The sequence below is a fragment of the Maylandia zebra genome, linkage group LG23, assembly GCF_041146795.1.
Source record: "Maylandia zebra isolate NMK-2024a linkage group LG23, Mzebra_GT3a, whole genome shotgun sequence".
NCBI classification, from domain to species: Eukaryota; Metazoa; Chordata; class Actinopteri; order Cichliformes; family Cichlidae; genus Maylandia; species Maylandia zebra.
Genome location: NC_135188.1, coordinates 9,331,821 through 9,357,609, shown reverse-complemented (window position 1 = coordinate 9,357,609; position 25,789 = coordinate 9,331,821). Strand labels below are relative to the sequence as shown.

General features: G+C 39.8%; 1 protein-coding gene and 1 long non-coding RNA gene across 7 annotated transcripts in view; one reads left to right on the top strand and one right to left on the bottom strand.

The window, feature by feature from the left end:
• Positions 1-25,789, bottom strand: part of palld (palladin, cytoskeletal associated protein) — a 67,126-nt gene that overhangs the window by 19,336 nt on the left and 22,001 nt on the right. For 4 of the 6 annotated variants that reach the window (XM_004557102.5, XM_023155629.3, XM_004557099.5 and 1 more), the window contains 9 exons: positions 22,317-22,492; positions 20,306-20,369; positions 19,539-19,656; positions 19,397-19,459; positions 15,992-16,133; positions 15,839-15,862; positions 15,031-15,150; positions 12,624-13,092; positions 10,886-10,921 (listed from right to left, as the gene is read on the bottom strand). In XM_004557102.5, the coding sequence (XP_004557159.3) occupies positions 10,886-10,921; positions 12,624-13,092; positions 15,031-15,150; positions 15,839-15,862; positions 15,992-16,133; positions 19,397-19,459; positions 19,539-19,656; positions 20,306-20,369; positions 22,317-22,492 (1,212 nt within the window). The remainder of the gene's footprint in view (positions 1-10,885; positions 10,922-12,623; positions 13,093-15,030; positions 15,151-15,838; positions 15,863-15,991; positions 16,134-19,396; positions 19,460-19,538; positions 19,657-20,305; positions 20,370-22,316; positions 22,493-25,789) is intronic. The other 2 variants (XM_004557097.5, XM_004557098.6) reach the window with 2 other exon arrangements.
• LOC143415113 (uncharacterized) lies at positions 1,625-3,845 on the top strand. Its single transcript, XR_013095729.1, has 3 exons — positions 1,625-1,982; positions 3,354-3,487; positions 3,715-3,845. It is a non-coding gene; the product is annotated as an uncharacterized LOC143415113 (long non-coding RNA).

The window sequence follows — 25,789 nt, the reverse complement described above, 5'->3', positions numbered from 1 at the left end:
CGGACCGGTACTGGTCCTTCAGTTGTTTGGTACTGGGCCGCGAGATTTGAGGCTAGGTGTGAAATTTATGGTTTTCAGGGTTTTTAATCGTTATTTTTTTATTGTTTATATCGTTAACTCGATTTCCCTGGGTCTTTTCCCATGTGTTATGAATAAATTGTTTTTGGTACAGGTACTGGTTTTAATTTGTTGTATTTATCCGCAACACCTTACAGGTCGGTCCGTGAAAATATCGGACATAAACTGGTCCGTGGTGCAAAAAAGGTTGGGGACCGCTGTGTTAAACACAGACCTTAGCTTATTCAAAAACACCCGCTGACTTTGAGGTAAAGAAACTGAAAAAACAAACTCTCTTATTCATACAGCACCTTACTTGGAGAGGGTCTCCTTGTCCCTTCGAGGTACGAGTCATTCCCTGCGACTCAACTCATTGACACTTAGAAGCGAGTCAGAGTGGGCCTCGTCTGCTCTCAGTGTCGTTTTCTTGGTGACAGCAGTGTACACATTATCACACCCTCTAATTAACATCCACAAGTGGAAGTTGTGTGGTAGTCTAATTGAGAGTGTGTTTAAAGAGAGATACCGTGTATGCCACACATGAAGCCGCACTCACCACTTGCACCACCACCCGTAGTCAGGATCTAATCACAGGTTGATTGACCTCATCCGGAAACAATTCTTCTCTCCGAGTGTATGTATGTTGGGTAATGTGTATTTATCTGTTTGTTTCTCAGTGTTTAACGTACCAGGCTGCTCTTTCCTGGGAAACACACTCTGCTTTCTATGAGGGGGATCACTGAAGCCGCTTAGTTTCCATGCTGTCAACTCCCAAGCATACAGCCTGGGCTCTCCTCATCCCTCCATGTGTCCTTTCATCACTCCCTCCCCGTCTGCTCACCCCTCTCTCTCTGTCTTCCAGCTCCCTCTCTGTGTTATGAAGGTCAGCTCCCACAAGTCTCTTCCTTATTTGGAAAGTTTCTCCATTCCATGCAGGTCACTTTAGCGCAGCCGACCAATCCAGTGGTTTGTTAGTCTAGTGTCTCAGCCAATCCTGTGTTTCCCATGTCCTTTTAAGGGCTGCCCATCTCTCACTCTGGAGGCCCAATGTGAAATTATCTGCTTTCCTGCTCCCTTGTGTCTCTGGTGACTTCATTTCAGCTTTTATTCTGTTGCTCAAACCTCGTCCTGTCCCCGATGAGAACTAACTTTCTGTGTCTGTCTTTTTCCAGTTGCATGTAATCAAAAACCTCTGTGGCCAGCAGTCTCTAAAATAAAGGTATACATTAGAGCAGTGGTTCCCAGTTTTTTTCTGACATACAGAAGTCCTCAAAAGCCTCTTGATCACCATCACCTCTCAAGCTCAAATGTGGTTGTTTCAACTCATTTTAAACTCAACTCTGGAGCAATTGTAGCTTACTCTTACCTATTAGATTTGGCTTACTGTTAATCAGTTACAACAATTCACATCCTATTTAGACTATTAATCCACTACTTTTTGTTACTACTTTATTTAATAGCTACTAATTACGTTTATGTTTATCTACCTGTGACACTGGCTGGATGCTTTGTTAGGTATATCTGTTCAGTTGCTCAATAATGCTACTATCTACTTGGGTTATCACATGGCAGCAACTCAACAACAGTGCATTCACTGTAGGATTGTTGACACGGTCGTGATGACCTGTGGAAGATTCGGGATTTGAAAAAAAGAATATATCGTGTCAGTAGCAGTTATCTGGGCAAAAATACCTTGTGTATGTAAGAGATCAGAGGAGATCTGTTTCAAGCTGATAAGAAGGCAACAGCAGCTTAAATAACCACTCATTAAAAGGTCTGCAGGCAGCTAACAACAGGTAACTGAGGCTAACTTTCACACAAACTCAGCAAAATTGGATGACAGAACAGAAAAACGTGTACAATATTTTCTTGGAATATTTTCTCGGTACACTATGGATTGCAAAGCTCTAATCACCTCAGATGAGGTAGAAAACAGATTCACTTTTGGCAAATCATTTTTTAACAACTCTTTATCTAGGATGTTTAGCTAACATTTTGTTGTGTTTATTTAAACTTTTAGCTAACAGTTTTAGCAGTTAGCCATACTTTTAGCCACTTTCCAGTTTTTAATATGAATTTTATCTTTTTAAAATCTAGTATGTTTAGTTAACAGGTATTTGTTCTACTGTGCTTTTAGATATGTTAACATTTCTAGCCACGCTAGAATTTTAGCTCATTATTTCAACTTGTTTATTCAATTCAGTTTTATTTATATAGCTCCAAATCACAACAACAGTCACCTCAAGGCACTTTATGTTGTAAGGTAGACCCTACAATAATATATACAGAGAAAAAACCCAACAATCATATGAACCCTCATGAGCAAGCACTTTGGTGACAGTGGGAAGGAAAAACTCCCTTTTAACAGTAAGAAACCTCGGCAGAACCAGACTCAGGGAGGGGCGTGGCCAATTACTGCGATCGGTTGGGGTGAGAGAAGGAAGACAGTTTATTCATGTTTAGATGTTGTACGCCATTACTGCACATTACTTATTCAAGATGTTAAGTTAGCAATTTAATTGGTTTATCACAAATTTTGGCTAATGATTTCTGACTTTAGTTTATAATTTAGCTAGTTTTTTCTAGCTAAAGTTACAAAATGATTTCATTAGCTAAGAGTGTCTAAATTTACATAATTATAAAATGTAAATTAGTTGATGCACTCGGTAAACTATTTTATTAATTTTATTTACTTTTGCCCATTATATTTATGTATTAATTATTAATTTTCCTTTCTATTTTCTACTGTGTGCCTGTTAATTTTGCAGGTCCACACAATCTTACAGTAAATTAAATTGTAACTTTTGATTTTCTTCAGTTTAGCTGAACTAATTTTGACACATACCCACTGACCACTGCAGAAGTACCCCAGCTTGTGAGTTACTGCTTTTTATCTGGTCAGTGCTTTAGATGTTTGATGACGAAGAACCACAAGAACCACAAGCAAAGATGTGCAGCTAGTACCATATGTGGTTCTTTAACATAAATGTTTCCACCACTTTCCATAAACCACAAGCAACACCTTGACAAGAAAGTGATTGTTAATACTTCATTAGAGAGTTCATGACTTGCACCTCGTAAACACAAACACACTGCTGAGAGGAAGCTCTGAGTCACAGCACAGATATGCGACATATCCTGGCAGCCCTAGCTCCTTGCTCAGCAATGCAGCACGGACAGAATGTGAATCCTGGTTTAAAGTGAGAAGAGTGAGGTTTTTAAAATGAACAAATGCATAAAGAGTCAATGACGACCTGTTGTGACACAAGTTTATTCTGTGTGTGTTTCTGAGTCAGTTTAGTGAGAGACTAATGAGGACTACTGAAGAGACGTTTGTTTGTGTCTTTGGTTTATACCCTGTTTCCCTGGCAACAACCTCACTGGGGTTATAGCGGTTTGGCGCAACTACGGAAGTCATTTAATCTCAGAGGTATGATAATTATTTCAGTGGACATTGACCTTCGTATACTTTTTAGTCTATCGGCAAGAAATACGGGCTGCATTAAAGTATATTAGTCCATTCTAATTTTATAACTATAGAATTCTATAGTAAAATTCTATTACTGCAGTATGTAAGCATGTCCTGTAAGCACTCTGTTGATAACATGTATGTAATGTCTGCATTTTGAGGTGCCTTTTTTTGTTTGTTTGTTTCAGAAGGATAATGAACGAAACTGAGTACCTAAAGTTGTTCTATAGACGGTATAGAACAGATGGATGTAGCCACCATGACTGCTGTCTTGTACAAAGTAACCACCTACCAAAATAAATAAAAAAAATACTCAAACCAAAGTCCAAACTACTGTCTGTACCAAGCAGCAAGCCAAATAAATCCATTAAAAATGCTTGAAAAGTCATCAACACCACAAACATCTTTAAGTTGTATTATGAGACTGCAACTGGCTAAAGCCATACACAGTATAAAACACTGATGTAGCCTCCAGGTTTAAAAAATGAAGCTAACACACAAGTGCCTTAAACCTGCTTTTTTTAATGGCCACCGGGGGGCGAGACTTGTAATTGCAAAAAGAGTTTTGGTCCTATTGAGATGTGCACATTGTTTGAGAGTTGTCCGCCATTTTGAATGTGTTACAACCCAGTGTTGGTCAAGTTACTTGAAAAAAGTAATCAGTAACTAATTACTGATTACTTCCTCAAAAAGGTAATCCTGTTACTTTACTGATTACTTATTTTCAAAAGTAATTAATTACTTAGTTACTTAGTTACTTTTTAAAAACACGATTTACAACCTGAATAGGTGATAAAGTGATAGATCTTTCAGCCCTATTCCACTTTTTCTGCATAATCCATCATACAAAATGTAATTAAATGAAAAAGTCTCTTTTTAAAACTTGTTTTATTAGTTTTAATCTTTTAACTTTATGCATTAAGCAAAAATTTAATTATATGCAACATTCTCTGACTGGAAGAAAATAAAATATTTTTTGTGTTTACACTCACTCTTTCAAATAGATGCAAGTAAAACACAGCAGAAAATAAATAAAGTCAAAGACTCAGCGGTCCTGTTGCTCTATTTTCACCTGTAAAGCAGGAGTTGGGTAGGTGGGGGTTTGCCCTGGTGCAGGTGTGCTGCAGCGGTCAGTTCCGCGAGTTTCTCTGTGAATTTCCCATTACGTCGTTGCGCACTCGGTGCTTGCTCGGAAGTTTAGGGTTTTTTTTTTCCACTGTAAAAAGACGTTTTCTTCCCACGCACAACGGACGCTAATGTTTTTGTCACTTTTTATGGAATCAAACTCAAAATAAGGTCAGTACTTCCACGCTTTAAACGCTGCACGCTCATACTCTCTCCAGAACTCGATATATTATCCACTGTTAATCTGCACACAGCTGCTGCCACAAACGTCGCACTCGCTTACATCACTGTCACGAGACATTCTCGCAAAAAAAAAAAAAAAAGAAAAAAAAAAAGAAAAAAAAGAAAATCACAGTTTTAGTAACGCAGCGTGCTTACGGGAAAGTAACGGTAATCTAATTACCGTTTTTGCAATAGTAATCCCTTACTTTACTTGTTACTTGAAAAAAGTAATCGGATTACAGTAAACGCGTTACTGCTCATCTCTGTTACGACCACCGGTTACTTGAAAAAAAATGTGTATTCCCTGATTGGCTGTCAGTGGTTCATGGCTCTTGCTGGGTGAAATTGATTCACAAAGAAGTTGCTGTACCAAAAACCTCCTAGTGATTGCTTTGGTTGCTAGCAGACTGCCACAGTTGCGTGTAGTTTTTCATGACTGCTTGTAAACACTCGCTAACTACCAGCTGGGCAATGGACTTGGGCTTTAGCAATCATTTTCCTAGTGAAGGCAATCAAACCTCCACTAACCACTTACAACCTGTTGGAGAATGGTAATTTTTCCTTCACAACCAGTGCCTGTAAGATGGCCATGGACGGATCTCTATGCCTGTGTGATTGGGGACTTATTGACTTGATCACATGTCCAAAATGTCCAAAACAAATCAGGGTCAGATGATCAGTGATCATGCGTTTGCAAAACCTCAATAGTAGTCTATGAGAAACTGGTTTCATTATGAGAAAGAAGGATTATCTAGGGTCTGCTTTGATAATCACATGGTTTCCTTGTTTGTTACATCCAACTATGACACACCAAGATGGCTTCAAAACAGGACTTCAGAAACCAACTGGTGATGTCATATCTTTCATACTGTCTATGCCTGAGGAAATGCTGCCACACTCCTAACTTTAAGCTTTACAAGTATTTATATATAACTAAAAAGTTCACCTCCTTTAGAATTTAAATGCATAGCGAAATATCCACAGAGGCTAAAACCTTTTACTGTATCAGCCTTGAAAACATGCTTCATAGTTAAGCATTTTGAACGTGCGAGTCTGTGAGGATTGCTTCAACTGGCCATTAGAGGAGTTGCAGTTTTTGGCACTCCTTTTCTTGCTACATTTTTAAACCCTGGAGGCTGGTGCTTAGTAAAACTAGTCACTAGAATTCCTGTTGAAGTATACTCAAGTGAACTGTACAGAACATTCTTGTTAGTCTTAAGGAGGTTTAATTAATGTTGCCTTCATTTTTCAGCTGTTTTTTCTTGTGATATTCATGGTGTTTGGGACCACCCACCCTTTGTCTGTGTGTGTGTGTCTGTGTTAGGGTTGAAAAGTATTTGACTGTAATTGGAATTTTAGAATAATGACATGATCTGATTAGAATTTTTCAGACTTCTGTTATCCAAAAATAAATCTTATTAATATAACCATGATAAGCAATGATCGTGTGTGTGTGTGTGTGTGTGTGTGCGTGCATGCGTTAGGTCATGCCTTTTTACAGCCTGTATTGATCTACTTTCTTCATAAGGGAAACTTTTTACATACTGTCATCTGTGTAATTCCATTCAAATTTTCCACTTCCTCCCCTTTCCAGATTGATTGACCCCTGCTTTCATTATCCAGGCCACTTCTGCTTGCACTTAAAATATCAGTTCAAGACTCTTTATAATCAGGTGCTGTCACTGCTTACTCCATGTACAGTAAGTCTTTGGTCTGTTTAAAATCAAATACACAACTCGTGTTCCTCTTTCTTTCGCCCTCAGGCTTTGCACTAGCCACACACGCACTGCACATTATACAGTCAACCATTCATTATTACAGCATTTCTTTAACAAACCCACAAAAAAAAAAAAAAAAAAAAAAAAAAAAGCCCGAAGCCCGAACCATTCTGAAACCTCTGCACAAACATCACGATCACTGTTGTGAGAAAAGTCTAAATTGAGGTCCTGCTAAGTGCCAAAGCTTGCCTGTTTTTCATCATACTGAGTAAAAATGAACATAATGTAGAGCTGTATATAAAAAAACAAATCCACAGCAGTACAGAGAGTTCAGCTCGCACGTACATAAGAAGCAGTTTGTGGAATAAAATCCATGCAAGAGAACAATTTTGACTGTCAAAGCCAATGCCTGGTCTTATGAACAAGAGATTAAGCTGTGGAATGGGTTTGGGGATAATTGTTACCTCTGCTACTCATGCTTGTTGTAACGCCCACCTAAACATTATGCGGTACCAACCTATAATATAATGCTTTGCCCTTAGTATCGCGGTCAACATCGTGGTGGTCACACCTTTTTAATGTTGCACTCTAGTGTCTCTTTCTGTGTCTTGGAGTCTTTCTTGGAGTATTTCAGAGTATGTAAGTCGTCGTGTCATATGTAGATTGTTAAATAACTTGTACATCAAAAGTAGATATCGAAACTGCAGCTTCCCTTTGTTACTTACCAGATCCCTTAAGACAGCAAAGTGAGGAGAGAGGATGACAACTCAGCCCCTCAGCAATTTACCGCTGTTTGGCTAGCATCAGTCTTTGAGAATCATACTATTGATTTTTGCCAAAGGTGTCTCCAGACCATACTACCATCAACGCCAAACACACATTTGCTTGTAACTACACTTGCATGGTCATAAGGTCACAAGCAAAAAAGATAATGTAAAGCTCTCAAGCATGTCTTTGATATAAAGAGATGTTTAGGACGTAAAGAAGTCTGAAAGTAAAGTCTTCCCTCTATCCACTGGGTCACAGAAAAACTAGCAAGCAAACAAAATCAGAAGGTTTAAGGGAAACATAACGATCAGCATGATTTGGTAGGGATAAGTAACATAAGTGTGCTTATTTTCAAGCATGTTTAATACTAACTTTGTATTTGGTTGCTCTTCTAGTTTTTGACTATTGATTAGATGTGAATAATATTTTATGGAAGAATAAGTATTCATAAATAAGTTAATGGGGAATATTCGGTCCATCCAGGACTGATTATAGTCAAACGAATGTGGGTATTTTCTTCAGTGGTAAAATATACAGTAGTATGGCTCTGTTTTGGGACCTCCCTGCCCTTTCATACCGAGTACTGACAAGGAACATTGAAGTTGGATTGCAAAATAGCTTGCAGATGAAGAGCAAGTTAAAGTAAAATAATCTGCACAATGTGATGTTTTTCGGGAGTAAGTCCAGAAGGTGTAAGTATAAATATAGAAGGCAAACAGCTGAGCCATCACCTGATGTGAGATAGCTGAAACCTGCTGGGACTGTGAGTGCAGCTTGACTACATAGCCTTCATAAACTAATACAACCTCTGCGAAGATTTCATGTATCACGGTGTGACGATAACTTTTTCTTTTATGAGGTGTCTCAATAGACAAGCATGAACCTTTACCTGTAGGCGTATAAAGAAAACCAACCCTGGATACCAGCAACACTGACACGTCATCTGCTAATACATGTGCACGCATCTGGATTAGAGCACACAGATTTACAAGCTTAAGGTGTTACTCCGCCAGTCTGTCATGAAAGCACTTTACAGGTTGTCACGCGTTCACAGTTAAACCCTGCAGAACAGGTGAGACAATAACTCTTCCCATGATGTCCATATGTTTAGATGCAACAGATGTCTCACTGGCACGCAGTATTCCTCAACTGTTTAAGCTCTATATTTAAGGGCCTGCTATGGGAACTATGGTTTATTTCCCAGACAAGCACACACAATCAAATGAGCTCCAATGCCAAGAGAACTTTGGGTTGCCTTAAATAACAAATGTGCTTGAAGCAAAAGGTCACATTAACTAAACATTTTTACATTGTATGCTTAATCCTTAAAACAGTTTATAAAAAGACAAACAAAAAACTATCCGTACATGTTTGTTGCTTGTTCTTTTATCCTGCTTGCAGTAGTCTGAAAATATCACATCCATCAAATTCACTAAGTACTAAAGCACATAAATCAGCCATAATTCATGTCATTGTGTAGTAACGTTAGATGTAAAAAAGCTGAATTCCAGATGCAGTGAGATAGTGTTTCTAGCTTGCTATCCATCACTTCACTGCCTTGTGGTAAAGAACTTTGCTTTCCATTCAAACACGAACCTTGGTTCAGATCTACCCAGACAATCTGGGCCTCTCCCCTGAGAATTTCCTATAATTCTTAATGCTGATGTCTGGCATCAACACCGGACATCAAACCCAAATGCCTACCAACCCAGCTCGCTGTTCCTTCAGCAGAGAGAAACAGCAGGTCTGTTTTCACAGCTCGGGTCTCCTGCAATCCCGCCTGCCTGCCAAGTCACACAGCGACTTCCTACATCTCATCAGCCCAGTATTATTAAAGCAAAAGTCATCCCTTACACAGGCTTCCAGTATGTTGTTCCTGTGATTTAGAACGTTTTATTTTAGATTTATGAATATGCTCTTTTCATTTGAAATAAACACTAGCGATTTGCGATTATCTAGCAGCTGTTCTCTGCTCGATAATAGCCAGTGCTGTGAAAACACTGCATTTTTGGGAGCTATTTGCATGCACGACTTTCAGTAGTAAAAGCTTAAATGCACATAACTCCAGAAAGCTAATGACGTAGCATGAAAGCAAGTAAGTCTAGACACTTATCCTTTAAGCTAACTAAACTGCTCACTCTGATAATTAAACTCAATCCACACTGATCCTCACTGCCTTTGTGTACATACAATAAAACAAAAGCTATTTCACGATAAAAACCTTATTTTAAATATACAAGACGTTAGTGTAAGAGTTTCCACACTGTGTCTGTCTGCTAACAAAGTGGTTTGTTGGAAAGTCTTATGTAAAAAAAACCTTCTGTAAAAAACAAACCCAAAAGTAATTAAAGCAGCAAAGTGGGATTACTTTTTAAAGTTGCTGCATTGCAGAATATTGCAGAGTATCTCAGACTACATGGACACTGAACAAACAGGACCGGATGAACTGAATGAAAAGCCCTGGGTGCTTTAAGCTGAGAGTGGTCAACCTCTGTTTATAGAGGCCATTTGAGGAAACGGTCTGGCAGAAAGATGACCTTTGGCTAATGGCATGGCTGCTGGTTTTACTGTGTAATTACAGATTTTAAAGGGGAGAGGGCAGGAGAGGGGTGGCTTACACTGCCTCACAGTTGGGAATTGATTGTTTCTAGTGGCGTACTTGTGATGTTATTGTGGAAAAACTCACAGAGAACCAACTTTGCTGATATGCTGCTAGTTGAATAAATCCCACACATTTGTTAGAAATGTAACCCTCGTACACGAAGTTGCTGTACATTATGTTATACAAATTAGATTTGGAAGCTAAAGTCAGTATCATTGTCATTGGTATCTATAATATTAATCTCATATTCGTTTAGGAAAGAAATTTAAATGGAATGTAATGCCCGTTATAATCAAAACCTAAAATTCAATATGAATCATTTAACAGGATCTTCTGTTCCCATCAAGGTTTGAACCATTTTGGACAACAACCAGTTAGCTTACAACTAACTTGCTCTTGTCCCTGTAGCAGTGGTTGATGTTAGAATGATTTAGCCCTATGATTTTTGGCTTCTTTCTGGGTCTTTATGAGTCCAGTGGTGCTATTTTGGGGGCTTTTTTTTTTTTTTTACCCTGGGATTAGTTTTGATGTGTGTTTAGGTTGGAGGGATAACACCAGATCTTATAACCCTTAGTGGGATGGTCTGTGAGGCTTCCATCAAAGGGTTGTAAGGCCCTTTAGCCTTTTGCAATTCAGTGGTAATATTTTGCTGATTGTTCGGACTTCTGTTTTTTCTTTGTTGATAATAAATGGTAAAGTTTTTTGAAACTACTCAACTCGTTTTGGTTTTATTGGATGTCTTTCTGTAGGTTTGTAACATCATTTCGTGGCTTTTCTGGGACTGTCTGACTTGCTGATGTGAAGTTTTAATGAGTTTGATTTCTTGTGTGTCTACTATCGCTTTGCCTCTTTCATAGTTAAATTTACAAGGTCTACAGAACATGTGGCACAGCTCTACAGCATCGTCCTCATAGTCATATTTACCTGTAATTTTCTGCCTCCTCCACTATACTCTCAGCTCTGGAAGCACAGAATTAACAAGTCATAACATTTACATGAACACCAGATAGGAGCAGGTATCAAATCCAGCACACATGCAGTGAAACTGGACTGTGCAATGCAGGAATCAAGCTTTACTGCACTGTAATCAAACTGTAGACCACATGCAGACAGACATAAGCCACATCAATGCCACACTTAACCATCTGCTGTGGTTTTCATATACCAAATTAACTGTTTTATTTATATTTATATATATATATTTGTTTGTTGCAAATCACCTTGTGGCTAACAGTTGGCATATAGTGGACATCCAGTCCGAGACCCAACAATGTATTTACCGAACTGCATATGTATGTCAACCAATGGTTTTCATTGGTAGTATCTTCAATGTCTCATCTCAAAATTGAGAACTGCTTTTGGCCGTTTATCTTACAAGAGGCTGAATTTCATTCACATCTGTTGGTGTTGTTCACCACATTTCCCCTTAACTTTTACCAGAACTAAAAAGATGAAATATTGCAGGTCAAATAAAACTAAAGACCATTGTGAGGGCACTTTTCGGTAAAACCAAAGTTCTGGCTGTACAGCATCTATCCATTAAACAGAAGAAGGTCAAGCAATTTAAGTTTGTTTTTTTTTGGTTTTTTGCATATACTATTTCACTTTGTTATTTGTTATGTCATGTGTACAGCACTTTGTTTTCAGCTGAGAGTTGTTTTGAAAGTTCTATATAAATAAATTGCTTGCTTGCTTGGTGTAGTACCTTCCTTGACAACCATACATAATTTCAGTTAAACCTTTCAGTTTTAAAGTTCCAGTACATGATAATTCAAGGATCATTTAGGTCATTAACTGGATTTCACTAGTGTCTTTCTGAAATTTGGAACCAATTCAATGCATCTGCAGGCTAGCCTGGGAGATCCGGGGCAGAAGGATCACTATGGTGATATAGGAAACCCAGTGGATTACCAGTATATGTTTCATTCAGCCTTTAAGAATCATCGGTGTCTGTGTAAAGTCTAATTAAAGTCCAATATTTGTTAAGTTCAGTGGACCAAACTGCCATCTTTAAAATAATTTCATTAGGATAACTCTAATGTGAATATGAAACAATACCAGTGTGGCACCCTGGAAGCATGAAGGGAGTGCTAACCACAGCTTCCCTGCTTTTAGGACAAAGGTGGAGTTTTGTTACATGTCCAAAAAAGAAATGCATCTGCTAGGTGGGTAAAACCCATGCACAAAAGGCTTGTTAACTGCAGACAAAACACAGGACTTTTGAAAATAAAGCCATACCCTGTCCAGCCCTTATCTAATAACCATGACATCCTACCTGATCCCTACAGAGCTGTCAGAAAGGTGCTCAGGAAAAAACACTATACTCTGTCCTGGGCTGGGCGTGCAGTGCGAGGTCAGACAGAAACAATAAGAGCCATCCAGCAAATGCCACTCTGATCTGTTTACAGGCACAGACAGACAGCAGCTCCCAGACTCACCCTGGCACACACGATGCCACACATAAAGGCAGAGGAATGCTTTTGTTCTGAAAAGGCCCGGGAGTCCCCCTTTAACCCTCCTGACAAAACCGAGACTCAACACTATCATTCCCACCACACCTCAGACGATCATCCAAGTCTGTCTCCCTCCCTCCAGCAAGCCCCTTGCTGCTGAGTAGCATACACCGTAGGCACAAACACATGTGGACAGGACCGATACTTACAGCTTTGGTTTAGGTTTGGTAGGCAGCGGAGGCCCGTCTTTCCCAGGGGATGGAGACAGCTTGCCTGGTGCTGGGCATGAATCTGGTATCACAGGGGCTGGACTTTGAACTGGCATAGAGATATCTGTTGTGGGATCAGACTGTGGCAGAGGTGGCGGTGGGGGCGGTAGTGTGGTCTCTTTAGGAAGGCTTGGAGGTGATGGTGGATGCAGGGCTTGGCCATTTTGCACAGATTCTTTCCCTTTGTCCTCCATCTCTGTGCTCATCTGTACTGGAGGCATAGCTGACACACTGGGCCAGATCTCCAGCTCCTTGATCTGGAGAGTCTCAGCGCTGGGCTGAGGCAGCGTCTTGGGTGGCAGCTCCAGGAGGCTGATCTCGGTGGGTGGGGGAGGAGGAGGGAAGGCTGATGCATCCTCAAACCCTGAGCTATCACCAGACATGCCATTACTGGATGAGTCCTCAGCTGCTGAGGGAAACAAACAAGAAGAAGGTGGATTTTTGTTTTTTAACTTTAATGTTTAGTTTTTCTTCTAGCCATCACAGACCTTATAAAGATCACACACACACACACACACACACACACACACACACACACACACACACACACACACACACACACACACACATACACTGCATCACTGCATATCTGATCTGAAGCAGCAGCTGGGTCCAGTCAGTTCAGTCTGATGCAATTCCTGTTTATTCAGCCTTTGCTTTAAACTGTGCGGTGAGTCCCATTCTGTACATACACAGTTCTGTCTGTGAGCATGCACACAGAAATATTTGTGTCCCGCTCCACTCACAAATTTCACCTTTCCCTCACATGCGACATAACAACAATACACACAAAAGAAGACAGTGATCTTCTAAAGACCTACCATGGCAGCTTTTATTAATGAATGTAAACTGTAAGACCTCAGGGGAACTACTGGACTATCAGTGCTAGTGCAAAGAGCCAGAACTGACTCCTTTGCCAGATTTCCTCTGTTTTGGAAAACTTCATCTTTATTTAATTTTATCTTTTGAAAAACAAGGATATTGGCGTAACTGTTTAAAGCCTAAAGCCTCTGAGGTCTAACTCATCAAGGTATTGAAACATTTTATTTTTACTGTTCTCCAAAGAACAATTAAAAACAGGATAGGGTTACAGTCATCTAGGTATGATTCAGACCTCACAGTGTTAAAGCCCAATAAGGAGAATATAGGCCATCACCAATGGATTTCTCAGAAATCAACCATGATTAAGATGCTTGCCAGCAAGTTCTGTTACTAAAGCCTGAAAAACAAAGTCTGGCAGCACGACAGCACCCAGAACCTGAAACTAGAATCATTGAAAGCAAACAAGTTAGAGACCAAAAAGTCTGGCCTTCAAAATTGCCAGGACACATGTAGGAAATTAGTTATTAACTCTGAAATTCCTCCGGATTTGGGGGATTTTCATGTGACTTCAACAATGGATAATACTGAAACCACAACTTAAGACAAGGATGTCAAACTGTCTTTAGTTTATGAGCCACATACTCCCCAATTTAATTCCAAATGGGCTGGATCAGTAAAACCAGTGAATTATAACATTTTTTAAATCATTTTTTTCTTTCTTTCTGTGTAGAGAAGCTTGAGTAAATTCTGAAAACATTAACAATCAGTGAAGCATCCGTTTACGAAACATGAGACGTCTTAAGAAAAATAAGTCCATTTTCAACTGTAAGTTTCAGTTTTTCCACGTTCAGTCATTCTACTGTCATCGCAAAGAAACGCTATTGTTGTGAATAAAAGAAATGCATCTGCACGGCTCCTTGGCTTAACCAATCTGTGGTATGGCGGGTGATCAGTAATGTCTTAGTTATAAACAGAGCCGTAAAAGTGACAATGATTCAGACCTTTGGCTCGAACAAAATTAAGAGTTCTGAAAACCAGTCTCATGATATCATCCATTCCAACATCTCGCAACACAAAGCTTCCTGCAGATACAGTAGAAAAATCCAAACTGATTCAGTTCTACAATAATATTGCACAATGCAAGGTTGCGCAGTGGACCAGATGTAGATTGTTGGTTCTTGCTGAGAGGCCGTATGTTGTGACAGCTTTTTGCCTAACCCATATGTTTTGGAGATGGGGAACAATGTAGTCTTTTGAATTTTCCCCCTGGTCATCGAACATACTGGGATGGATTTGGCACCTTATGGTTTACATTGCATGACCAGTTACTGAACCTGAAAAATATAAGTCCGGTAAGCAACCAAGCCAGAGATAAAATGGTCTAGTTTTTAATGTAGCTGGTTATTGAGTCTTTGACTTTATGTGGGGAATTAATATGTGACTCCAACATCTCAAGGCACTTCTATATTTGCCTCATTGGCTTGTTAATATGCTGATAATGTTGTTCAGTCTGTTTCAGACGTACCTGGGGTAACGGTGAGTTGGGCTGTGCTGCTAACAGAGCCATAAAGATTGGAGGCAGTGCAGCAAAACAGACCTCCGTCCTCTGGAAAGGCCTCGGCAATAACGAGGGTGCAGATCTCCTCTAAAAAAACAAATAAACCACACCTCTGAAAAAAGTACATTTTTGATGATTAAGAGAGTTGAAGCTGAGAGACAGAATAAACACAGGCGTGAGACACTGAGACTTGACTTGTTGTGACTTGATTTGTTTGTGATGAGCAGAGTGACACGTTGACACTTGAATTGTTTGTAATGAAACATAAAAGAGATATCACATCAATATGGGGATGAATTACATACACAGAAGCGTGATGATTGACATGTCACGTAGACTGATGAATCACTATTCAGACACAGGGAGAAGATGAATAAGCACAGACGTAACTATTAATGAAGAACAGCCAGACACGAGTGCAGATGTTCAGGGATGTCTGAGTGATTCAAAGCCAGAAAGACGCACCTGAAATGACCCCTGAGTCACACAGGTGGAAAATATCTGACATAAATTAGTGTGTGTCATTGTTTATGTGTTGGAGTTAGCAGATGATGGGGCTTCAGGGACTCCCTGTGACTGCAGCAGATGCAATAATGAGTGTTGTGTCAGATTTATTGACTTGTGATCTTCTGTAGTTATGACCTAGGCTGCAGTTCAGCTTGAGTCTCCAGCCAAAGTTTATAATCCATTGCTAAATTTAACCACTGACTGCGGCTGGGAACATGAAAGCAGAGTAATTGATAGAGTAGTTCTTGGAGGAACTGAGGTGACATACCTGGCTCAGCTGCAGATCGAGGCTCTAATTTACAGCAAATAACAGACAGAGAGGAAGAGAACAAAGACATTATGATTATTAATGGATGTGAAATCAGTTTAATTCTAAAATCTAAAAATGCCTTAGCTACAACAGTTTGCTCAATTGTCTCACTTTTCTGGAGAATACGAAAATCAGGAGAGTCCTGGATCTCGTTTCCCTGGCGGTACCATCGGACCTGCAGAGGAGGACTTCCACGAACCCTGCACTCCAGAACCACTACCTGGCCCTCAGATGCCTGGGCATCCTGCAGGAGCTGCACACAGGAAGGAATGATAAGCCAAAACATAATGGAAAAAATAAGAGAGAGATCATGAGAAAAAGGAGCGAGTAATAGGTGACAAGTACAGAAGAAGGAGAAAGATGGCATGGCAGTAGCTTATATGCAAACAGCAAAGTGGATGAACTTAAGCTACAAGGCTATCAAAAAAATAAAAGCTTATTTTCACAGGACTTCCACTTTAGCAAACCAGGAGTCCCCTTTAATTGGCTCCATCTGGTCCCTTCGTTTTGTGCCTCAGGCAATCAGATAATGTACCTTAATCTGGCTGTTTACTCCATATATTTCATCTTTAGTCTAAAATGAGCATCCGTTTCCTTCCAAATAGCTGTCACCAAGTGCCGAGACTTAAAACGAGCTTAGATCACTTTGTCAAAATTGATGAAATTATTTCTTAAATATTTGGACACTGACAAACCGAATGTCCTTAAACAAAAGTCATTGTTTCCAACATCTGTTAATCATCATTGATATGGATGTGCACTGGAAGTTTTTGAAGCAGGATTTTTATCACATCACCCAACAATTACGTGATGGTTTTTGCTTCATAAATAATCTCAGTTCAAAATAATCCAAATGCATTTTATACTGGCCTTGGTGCAGCCATTTATTCTATCCGCTGCCTGTTACAACTTGTTTTAGCTCCCTTCACCCTCACTTTAAGCCAACTCGTCTCTGATTGGCTGCTCCTAATAGACATAAAATTTGAACAGTGGGTGGGCGGGGCTTCAGGGCAGCCAGAGTCCATGACGATATCTGCTCTCACTGATCATACAGAACAAAGAGGAGTAGGAAAAAAACATCCTGCTGTCTCACAGGGATTACTTGTGCAAACTCTGACCTCAATACTTGGAATTTTGGCCATTATAACACTCCTCATTTATAGAAAAGAAAGGCCTAACAGCTCCCTTTTAAGTTGGCTAACATAAGCTAGTACTTTATTAGTATAGCTTTTCTTATAACAGAATAAATTACACTCTTTGTTTGTTAATTATTAACCCGTCTAATATTTTCAGTTGTTTTAAGTTTGGTATAAATCGGGGATTTCAAGCTAATTTTAGTTCCTGAGTCAAAGCCCATTAAATCAAGTGACCCTAACCAGTAAAAACATTGCAATAAAATGTAGCTTTATTTTAGTGTGAGTAAGAAGAAATAAACAGTGCCTGTTAATGAACCATCCATTCACGATAAGTAATTGTAATATCAACAGTACGTCAGGTTAGGTGTGCACTGGAGTTCACAGTGAATCTACAAAATAGTTTTTTCAAACTAAAAAAAATTAAATAATTTGACAAGATCCAGAAAATATTTTTAACTTTTTATGCATTAAGTGCATATGCACATGTATGTGTGCTTTAAGGGGGATTAAACCCCCCACATGGGTGCTCTTTATTTCCCAGTTGGAGACCCTCCACTTTACAAATGACCACCTCTGTCCAATTAATCACACCACAGCTTATCAAGTTGCAGAAGTTAAGAAAAAACACATCCTTATGAGAGCTGAGGTAAAATCCACGGTGACATGGACTGCTACATCCCTCAACAGGAGGCACTCAGTGTCAGTGTGGATAAATGTGCCTCTCACTGTGTTTCTGGGCATACTTTGAGAAGAGCATGGGTTGAATGTACATCATGGGTGTGTGGGTGTATGGGTGCGCTGTAAGGGTGACATCACAGTGCTGACTTCACTACAGGCAAACATCCTCTCATCGAGATGATTAAAGCTTGCTATAGTTTTGAAAGGAGGCTGGGTGCGGGGGTGAAGAAAAACAAGTGACTTTTTGTAATGAAGTGCAAAATGATTTAGAGACTGACTGGCTCAATGAGAGTGAAAGAGACCTGACCCTTGTGGGTTTGGCGGGCATGTTTGAAGCCTCAACTCGTCTCATTCCTGCCATCACATGACCCACAGCCTGAGGAAAAGAGGGAGATGAGGGCTGTTGGAGGAGTGCTGAAGAGTCTGAGTTGGAAAAGGATGTCCTGGAGCCTGAAGAGGAGGAGCTCCCATCAAAGTCTATGTTTTATCTGACCCGCACTGCTGAAAGCCACAGCACTGCATGCTGTTATTATGGGAAGACAAAGAGTCTGAGGACAATGTTTAACAGGTTCTGTGTTTGTATGTGTACATGCATTGCATGCATGATGAATTGCATGTATCCTTTTTATGGTTTGGGTAACAATTCCCTTGTTCTTTTTAAAGGAAATCTTCATGGTATTGCATTCAAATATGTCAGACAATGGCAGGCTTCTAATTTTGCCACAGCAGCAATGAGTTAAAAACAGTGCTTTATGTATAGACTGTACATAAAAGATAGACATAGAAACCATGATGTCACCCATTGTTTTGTAAAGTAAAGTTCTGGGGCCTCTACTTTAGCCTTGTGGTTGTCGTCTTGATGTTTTTTTGGAGCCAGACATGACGTATATGGACGAGATTTCAGAGTTATTAGCTAAACTTGGCATGCTTGGTTAGTGAGCTGCATCCCCAAACTATACAGGTACACCTGCAAATTAATGATGAATATCATATAAATAAAATCATTTCACTCACCAAGACCTGAGCACAGACTTCTTGGATGTGCTGTTAGTATAATTAACCACACACGAAGCCACAATGGTTGTCAGATAATTGTATTAAAAGTGCTTCAGGGTAACCAACACCACAAATGTTACCTAAACTTCCAGTTCAGTGACTCACATCAGTAACTAGCAACAGTATCGACAGCAACATAAAGCTCCCAAGCCTTTAGTAATGGTTAACTTTAAGTCTCAAAGCAATTCAGTAAGGGTAAAAAATTAATTAAAAAAGCTACTTTGGCTGGTTCCTTGCCTCAAGAGTTCACCACAGTGGGTACCTCTATATATTTAATTTTGACTTTATTTAATTTTACATCAGATGCCCTTCCTGTTTAAACTCCAAAAGAAATTTGTGTTTCAGTCTAGCATTGAAGAAGCAACCTTTCACTTGTCAAGCAAATATGTGTGTACTACACTGAAAAAAACATAACCTTTTGAGAGAAATTAGCTATAGCTCGCTAAACTGCCTCAAGTGGCCATTCAAGAAATTGCAGTTTTTAGCACTTCTTCCCTGGCTTCATTTTTCAGTCCCAGAGGTTATTGGTTATTGTTGTGGTTGATTATTGATGGGTTTTTTTAGCAGTCACACATGTTCATGATGTTTGCCATGTCTACTTACGTTTTGTGTAAAGTATGTTACACAAAAGTGTATGCACACTTACCTTGGTGAACAGAGGAGGGCCTGAGACTTCACCAGCATAGAGTGATGAAACTGGGCTCTGCATCTAGAAGACAACACACATTTACTTTTCCAAACAGATGAAGTTATTTAAAGAAACGGAAAGAGAAAGAAAGATGTTTTACCCGCTGTGGAGGCTGAGACAAGGACTGCACCAGGGTGGTGCGATGAGGTAGCACCTCAGGGGTTTTGGGTGAAGATGAGCGTATTGTTAGGGACATCGAAGTAGTCTTCTTCTGGACTCTAAAACAAGGAAAAACACAAACAAAAACTTATTTCTAGAAAGAAAAAAAAGAGCAACTTCAAAACTCTGTACGCTTTTATTTAAAATATAATGCTTGAAGGAAAATTGCCTCCACAGCAATTAAGATGATATCAGTGATCTTGGCTTCAGTGGGTAAACATTAATGGAAACAGAAACGAATATCAGGAAACAGTCCAGATGCAGGGAGATTTATACATAAGATAATGATGAAAAACATTTAGAAAAAGTGAAAGGACTCAGGGACTGCAAAAAATGCCCTATTGTAAAAATGGAATTGGAATTTCATGCCCAAAATGTCATTAAATTAATACATATTTTTCACGATTGGAGAGGAAATTGAATAAAACTAAAAGTTAAAGTCTCATGAATTAAAAAGTTTAACATTTGGAAATAAGTAAGAGACCAAACATCTCAGGTGATTTCCCCACTGTATTAACCCTCCCCAGGTCATTACTGTGATTGCTGACTATGTTCTGGGTCAGACTGTTGGCTAGCCTTTTTAGGACCCAGTTAACTAGGAGCAGGCAGCAGACTTGATTAGTCGCTCAAGGGCTCGGTTAGCCTGTTGGATAGTTCAAGGTTCACTGGGTCATAGTGTCAAAGGTAGTTGTGCAGGAATATACATACTGAGGCATGGCTCCTGATCTAGACTTCGATGCACCTTCTCCTTCTGAGTCTGATGACGACGCCCCTGCAGTGGAACACAATCAGAAGCTGCTGTGGTTTATGTGCTACAGAACATTATATAGGCCATTTATTTCCAATTAGCTTAACAGATTTACTGTTTTTAAATATGCAACTCTATACAATAAAATTATGACTAAGTGTTTCTCAAATCCGGTTTTGTGGAAGAAGGAAGTATTGGCTTTGTAATCTAAATTTTTGCTAGAGTTTAGTCACAAGTGTAAATGACTGCAAGGCTTACATTTATGGTGTTAAGATGAACACTGTCCCAGCTTCAAACCCTTTTTCAGAAAATATAATTTATCTTCATGCAGTTTCTTCATCTCTTCTACCTTCATCTCTCCCTATCCGTATCCTTCTCTGCCACACCAACCCTCTGCATGGCCATCTTCACTACATCCACAATTCTTCTCTGTTGGTTCCTCTTTTCCTTCCACTTGGCAGCTCCCTCTTCACCATTCTTTGTCTTCTATATCCACTATCCTTTCTCTGCACACGTCCAAATGATCTCAACCTTGCCTCTGCACCTTTGTCTCCAAACCATTCAACCTGAGGCATTCTTGTGATGTACTCACTTGTGATCCGGTCCATCCGGGTCATGCTCAGTAAAATCTTAGCACCTTCAGATCCACTTCCAGGTCCACTTTCTGACATTTTGTTAGTGCCACTGTTTTCAAACCATACATAATAGCAGGTCTCATTACCAACTTGTAAAGCATTCCTTTCTCTCTTTTTGTTATCCTTATGTCACAAACCACCTCTGACACTAATCTCCACCCACTCCGCCCTACCAGGATTCTCTGTGTATTGCTTTGGATGGTTGACCCCACGTATTTAAACTCATCTACCTTCACTGTCTCTCTTCCTTGCAGCTTGACTGTTACACCTGTCTCCCTCTCATTCACACACACGTGTATTCTGTCTTACTTCTAATGACTGTCATTCCTCTTCTCTATAGTACACACCTACCCTCCCAAAGTTGTCTGAGAAAGAAAAAAAAAAAAAAAAAAAAAAAAAAAAAAATCACAGTCCAGTCCGGATCTCAGTCATCCGTTAACCTGCCCACCACCGCTGCAAACAAGCTGCACCTTCTGGCCTTATCTATACGTCTTCATCAACACTCTCAAAGCAAACATTGCATCTGTAGTGCTCTTTCTTGGCATAGCTTATCAAACCACAGCAATAAGATGAATTAAACAATTGGCTGTATTCTCCTGTAAGACTTAATATCAGTCAATACATTTGCAAAAGCATCTCTGTAGTCTCAGCTGGTCAGTTATTTGGTGTGTACTTTCATCTAACCAAATTTTCATTGGTTGGACAATTACTGTTATTACATCCATGGGGCAAAAAGCGCTATATAAATAGCCTTTCAATCTTTTGTAGCCTCCCATAATTTTTTGCATCAGAAGGAACAGATTACCTGTTAAACACCACCATGTTTTTCCCGTGGACTTCAGAGATGGCTACAAGCTAGATTACAACACGTCAAAGAATTTGCTAGTACGGCTGCATTTGCTTAAAACAGATTATTAAAAAGTCAAGTGTAAGTGCATTTTAGTTATATGACAACACACAGTCACAACTGCACCAGGCTTCAGCATCTGACCCAAGGAGCAACCCAAACAAAGCTGGATGTCTGTCTCAAATAAGTATAAAAGTTCCTTATTGTCTGTTGTTTTGTTTTCAGTTTGAAATAAGGTTTACAGTGTTTCAATGTGCTGCATATACTGCCTTTTCATGTGTGTATAATTAATTTAGGCTAGAAAGCATAACAGGCAGAGCGCATGATATACTTTGTGGAACATTTTGTTAATCTGCAGATAAAATTAACCCTCTCTAACCCTCCATTGCCTGGGAACAATTGACTACGCACAGGTATCATTTCAGGCAACCAAGACTTTGGTTGGTTGACAACAACCCCAAGAAGAAGTAATGAAACGATCTGTCTGACCTTCAATGTAAACCTCAGCTGAAGTATTATCTGCTCCGAGACTGTTGGAAGCCACACAGGTGTAACGTCCTGTGTCGTCCTCAAAGGCTTCAGCAATCACCAGTGTGTGCAGGTCACCATCCCTCCAGATTTGGATGTCAGGAGAGTTGTGCAGCTCACGGCCTTCACAGAACCACCTAAAGGAAGAAGTACAAGACAAGTTTGATTACCTCAACATGTTATAGTAATAATTCATAAGAGACCTAAATTAAAATCATTTTTAAGATCTTGTTTGCCTTTGGGTCAGTCTGTTTAGGGGTCTCCACAGCAGATCATCTGTGTCTAACTCACCGTTTCTTTAGCATCCTTCTCTGTCTCACCAGCTCTCTACATTCCCTCCTTCACTAAATCTATGAATCTTCTCTCCGGGTTTCCTCTTTTTATTCTGCCTTTTTAAAGACATTACTATTCCTTTTCTAAAAGGAGGTCCTGCTCAAAACAAATTCACCAATAGTATGCCATTTACTTACACAATCAGGTTCCTTATTAGACTTTGCAACACACAACAGCTCCATATTTTAAATGTTGGACTCTACAAAAGTATGATTGCGTCAATCACAGCTCAAAAAATCCTTATTCATCTTATACTGGAGTTTGGCGCTGCTCCTATCTATAACAATCCATTTAGGCTCCCTTCCCTTCCCATTAGGCTAACTTAGAGCAGTCTGAAGCCAGAGTATTTGGTTTACAGGGTTTACTCTTACATAAACTGAACTAATTTTTTTGAGACTTTGGTTCTATTTAAAATGATACTTCACCGCTGTAACAGTATATATGACAGAAAATAAAGAAAAGCATAACAGAGCACCCCCGCGACCTTTATGGAAACTTAAAAAGAAGCCTATATTATAGACTCGTTTGACTCATAACAAAAATTTATGTCTTGTCTATCTGACAAGGAAAAGCCACAACTCATCCTGTCAAATACAAAAACTTAAATACACCTCTTCCAAATATGATGGAGGCCTGCCAAATAAATTAACATTAACATCTACTCATTCACACACACGCACACACATACCAGGAATGTCTAAGTTTCCATATCTGCCAATTGAGGCATGAACAAGACGCCGTGTTACGGGAAGCAGAAACACCCTTTCCCCCTTCCAATCAGAAGCCTGTGTGTCTGGATGGGCGCCTGGGCTCTGCACCACCTCCTTGGGGTTTTGCTAACACAGACTTTGTTCCCTGATCTGGGACCAAGGAGAGATGAGAGAGTCCACCACACAACCAGCTTCATACGTCTCATCACTCGTCACAGGGTTATGATTAAAGCAGACCCCCCTCTTCTTCCAGCCCTATGTTACCACATCAAATAGAGGATCAAACAGCAGGAATCAAATCAACCATCTCCTACAAAATACACACATTCAAGTCCTGGCTTCAAATGCCTCGATTTGTGGGGAAACTTACTTTTATCTGCACTTGTATCTCACATGAGCACACTTCATCAGAACCATACTAAATGGAAGTTGTGTATGTTCTATTCAGATATTGACCTCTGAATTGACAGGGAGAGGGTTGGAATTCCCAAAATGCCAGGAGAACGAACAGCTGTTATGTTCCTCCAGAGCCCAGACCTGAGAACATTCCTACTATCTGGGAGAGCTGCGTAAAAATTCCTGACATCCTGCCGTGTGGCCGTTACATGATTTTATACACCCTGGTGTGTCAGTCAAACATCAGGCCAACTCCTCTTTCAGAAAGCAATCAATCAGCCAAAATATCCAGACAACACTTCATAATCGGGGATTTACACCTGGGAGACTGGGTGTGGGTGGCAAGCGGAGAAAGTGTATGAATGGCAAGTACAGTAAGAGAAGGTGAATGAGCATGAGTCAGGTGGGGTCGGATAAGAAAAATTATACGCCCTGTCATGACTGAGACAGCTCACACTCAGCGGTTCATCAGGATCAGAGACAGACTGAACACTGCAGAGCTTTGTCTGCCTCTCTCAGCTTTCTCAGCCTTTAACACCAGCCACCTTCATAGATTCATAAAAGGATTTGGGGAATATTTGCCTTATTTTTCCTGTTACAGCTCATTTTAAAACATGACCAAAGTTTAAAATTTTTTTAGTTTGCATAAGCGCAAATAATCTGTAAAACCTAAAAGCTCTGGCTATAGACAGTTTTTTCTATCCTTGGCTCTGCGTGATGTCAAGAGATGGATGTAGCTGGGGCTGCCTTAAACTTGCATTCTTTCTGATAGACAGCAGGAGGCGACTCTTCTGGCTGCCAAACAACTTCAGCTGCATTAAGTCTATAGAAAAATGGTCCTAGTCTCCCTTGGTCTGTGACCTTTATAAACACTTTCTTGATAAGCTTACAGGCTCAGTTAATATTGTAAATTTTGATGTTCATTAGAGTCAGAAATCAGGATCATTCAGTGTATGCTCATTGAATGAGAATACTGAGACCTCAATGAACTTGAGGGCTACACCAATGGCGAGTCTATAATAGATAAGGATTGTTGACTTAAAGCTTATCTATAATAACTTATGTGGGATTTTTCCTCTCTCTGCAACAAAGGAAGCAGGTTAGCCAGGCACCAGTGTGTTAAATGATACAAAACAGACAATGTGGAATGACAGTAATGAAGAGCTACTCAAGGAAGGATACATTATCCACCGTCGTGTCAACCCTTGAAGCAACAAAGACAAGGAGTCATCTACCACATTTCAGACAACTAAAACCCAGACAGAAATGGCTGGGATGACACTAGATCCAGTTTAGTCCAACTTTGTTCTGAATTCTCATAATCTAATTCAAAATTGACAGCAGCCTGTGACTGAGAGTAAAAAGTTGACATTTTTGAGCAAACCAATATGTCTGTGTGGTTCTGGATTATAACCAGGCAGAGAAAAGGGAAAACAACTCATCTGTGTGACTGCAGTGTCTGCTGGGGATTTGCTTGGCTGCTCACCTCACTACTTTCTTTTAAGTCACTCGCCGTATTAATAAAAAAATGGTTCACAATGGACTTTGCAGCCATATGCACTACATCTGCAGATTGCACAATACAAATCCCCTTCAGTATAGGAAAATCACTTGGGCATTTCTCAAGTGCCGTTAAATTAAACACACACAGGAAAGGGCTTGATGTAACACATGACATCATTAAAGTAATGACTATGGTTTTTGTGATGGAGGATATTAAAGCTGTCAGAGGCAGTGTAAGTGAGCATTTTGTGCATGAGTGTAACTATAGTGAACAGAGGCCAGCAAACAACGGGGGGATAGGTTTCCCACAGGGTGGCCTGACTCCATCCAGACATTTCCACGCAGCAACATGTGTCAAGCGAAATGAAAAAACAGAACTGCAATTAAAGCATTTATGATATTAGTGGTCTTAAGGGGTTTTTTTTGCCTTCGGTAGTTTTACTTTGCAAGGGTCTCTCCTTAAATTTAAATCACAGGCCATGTACACAATAA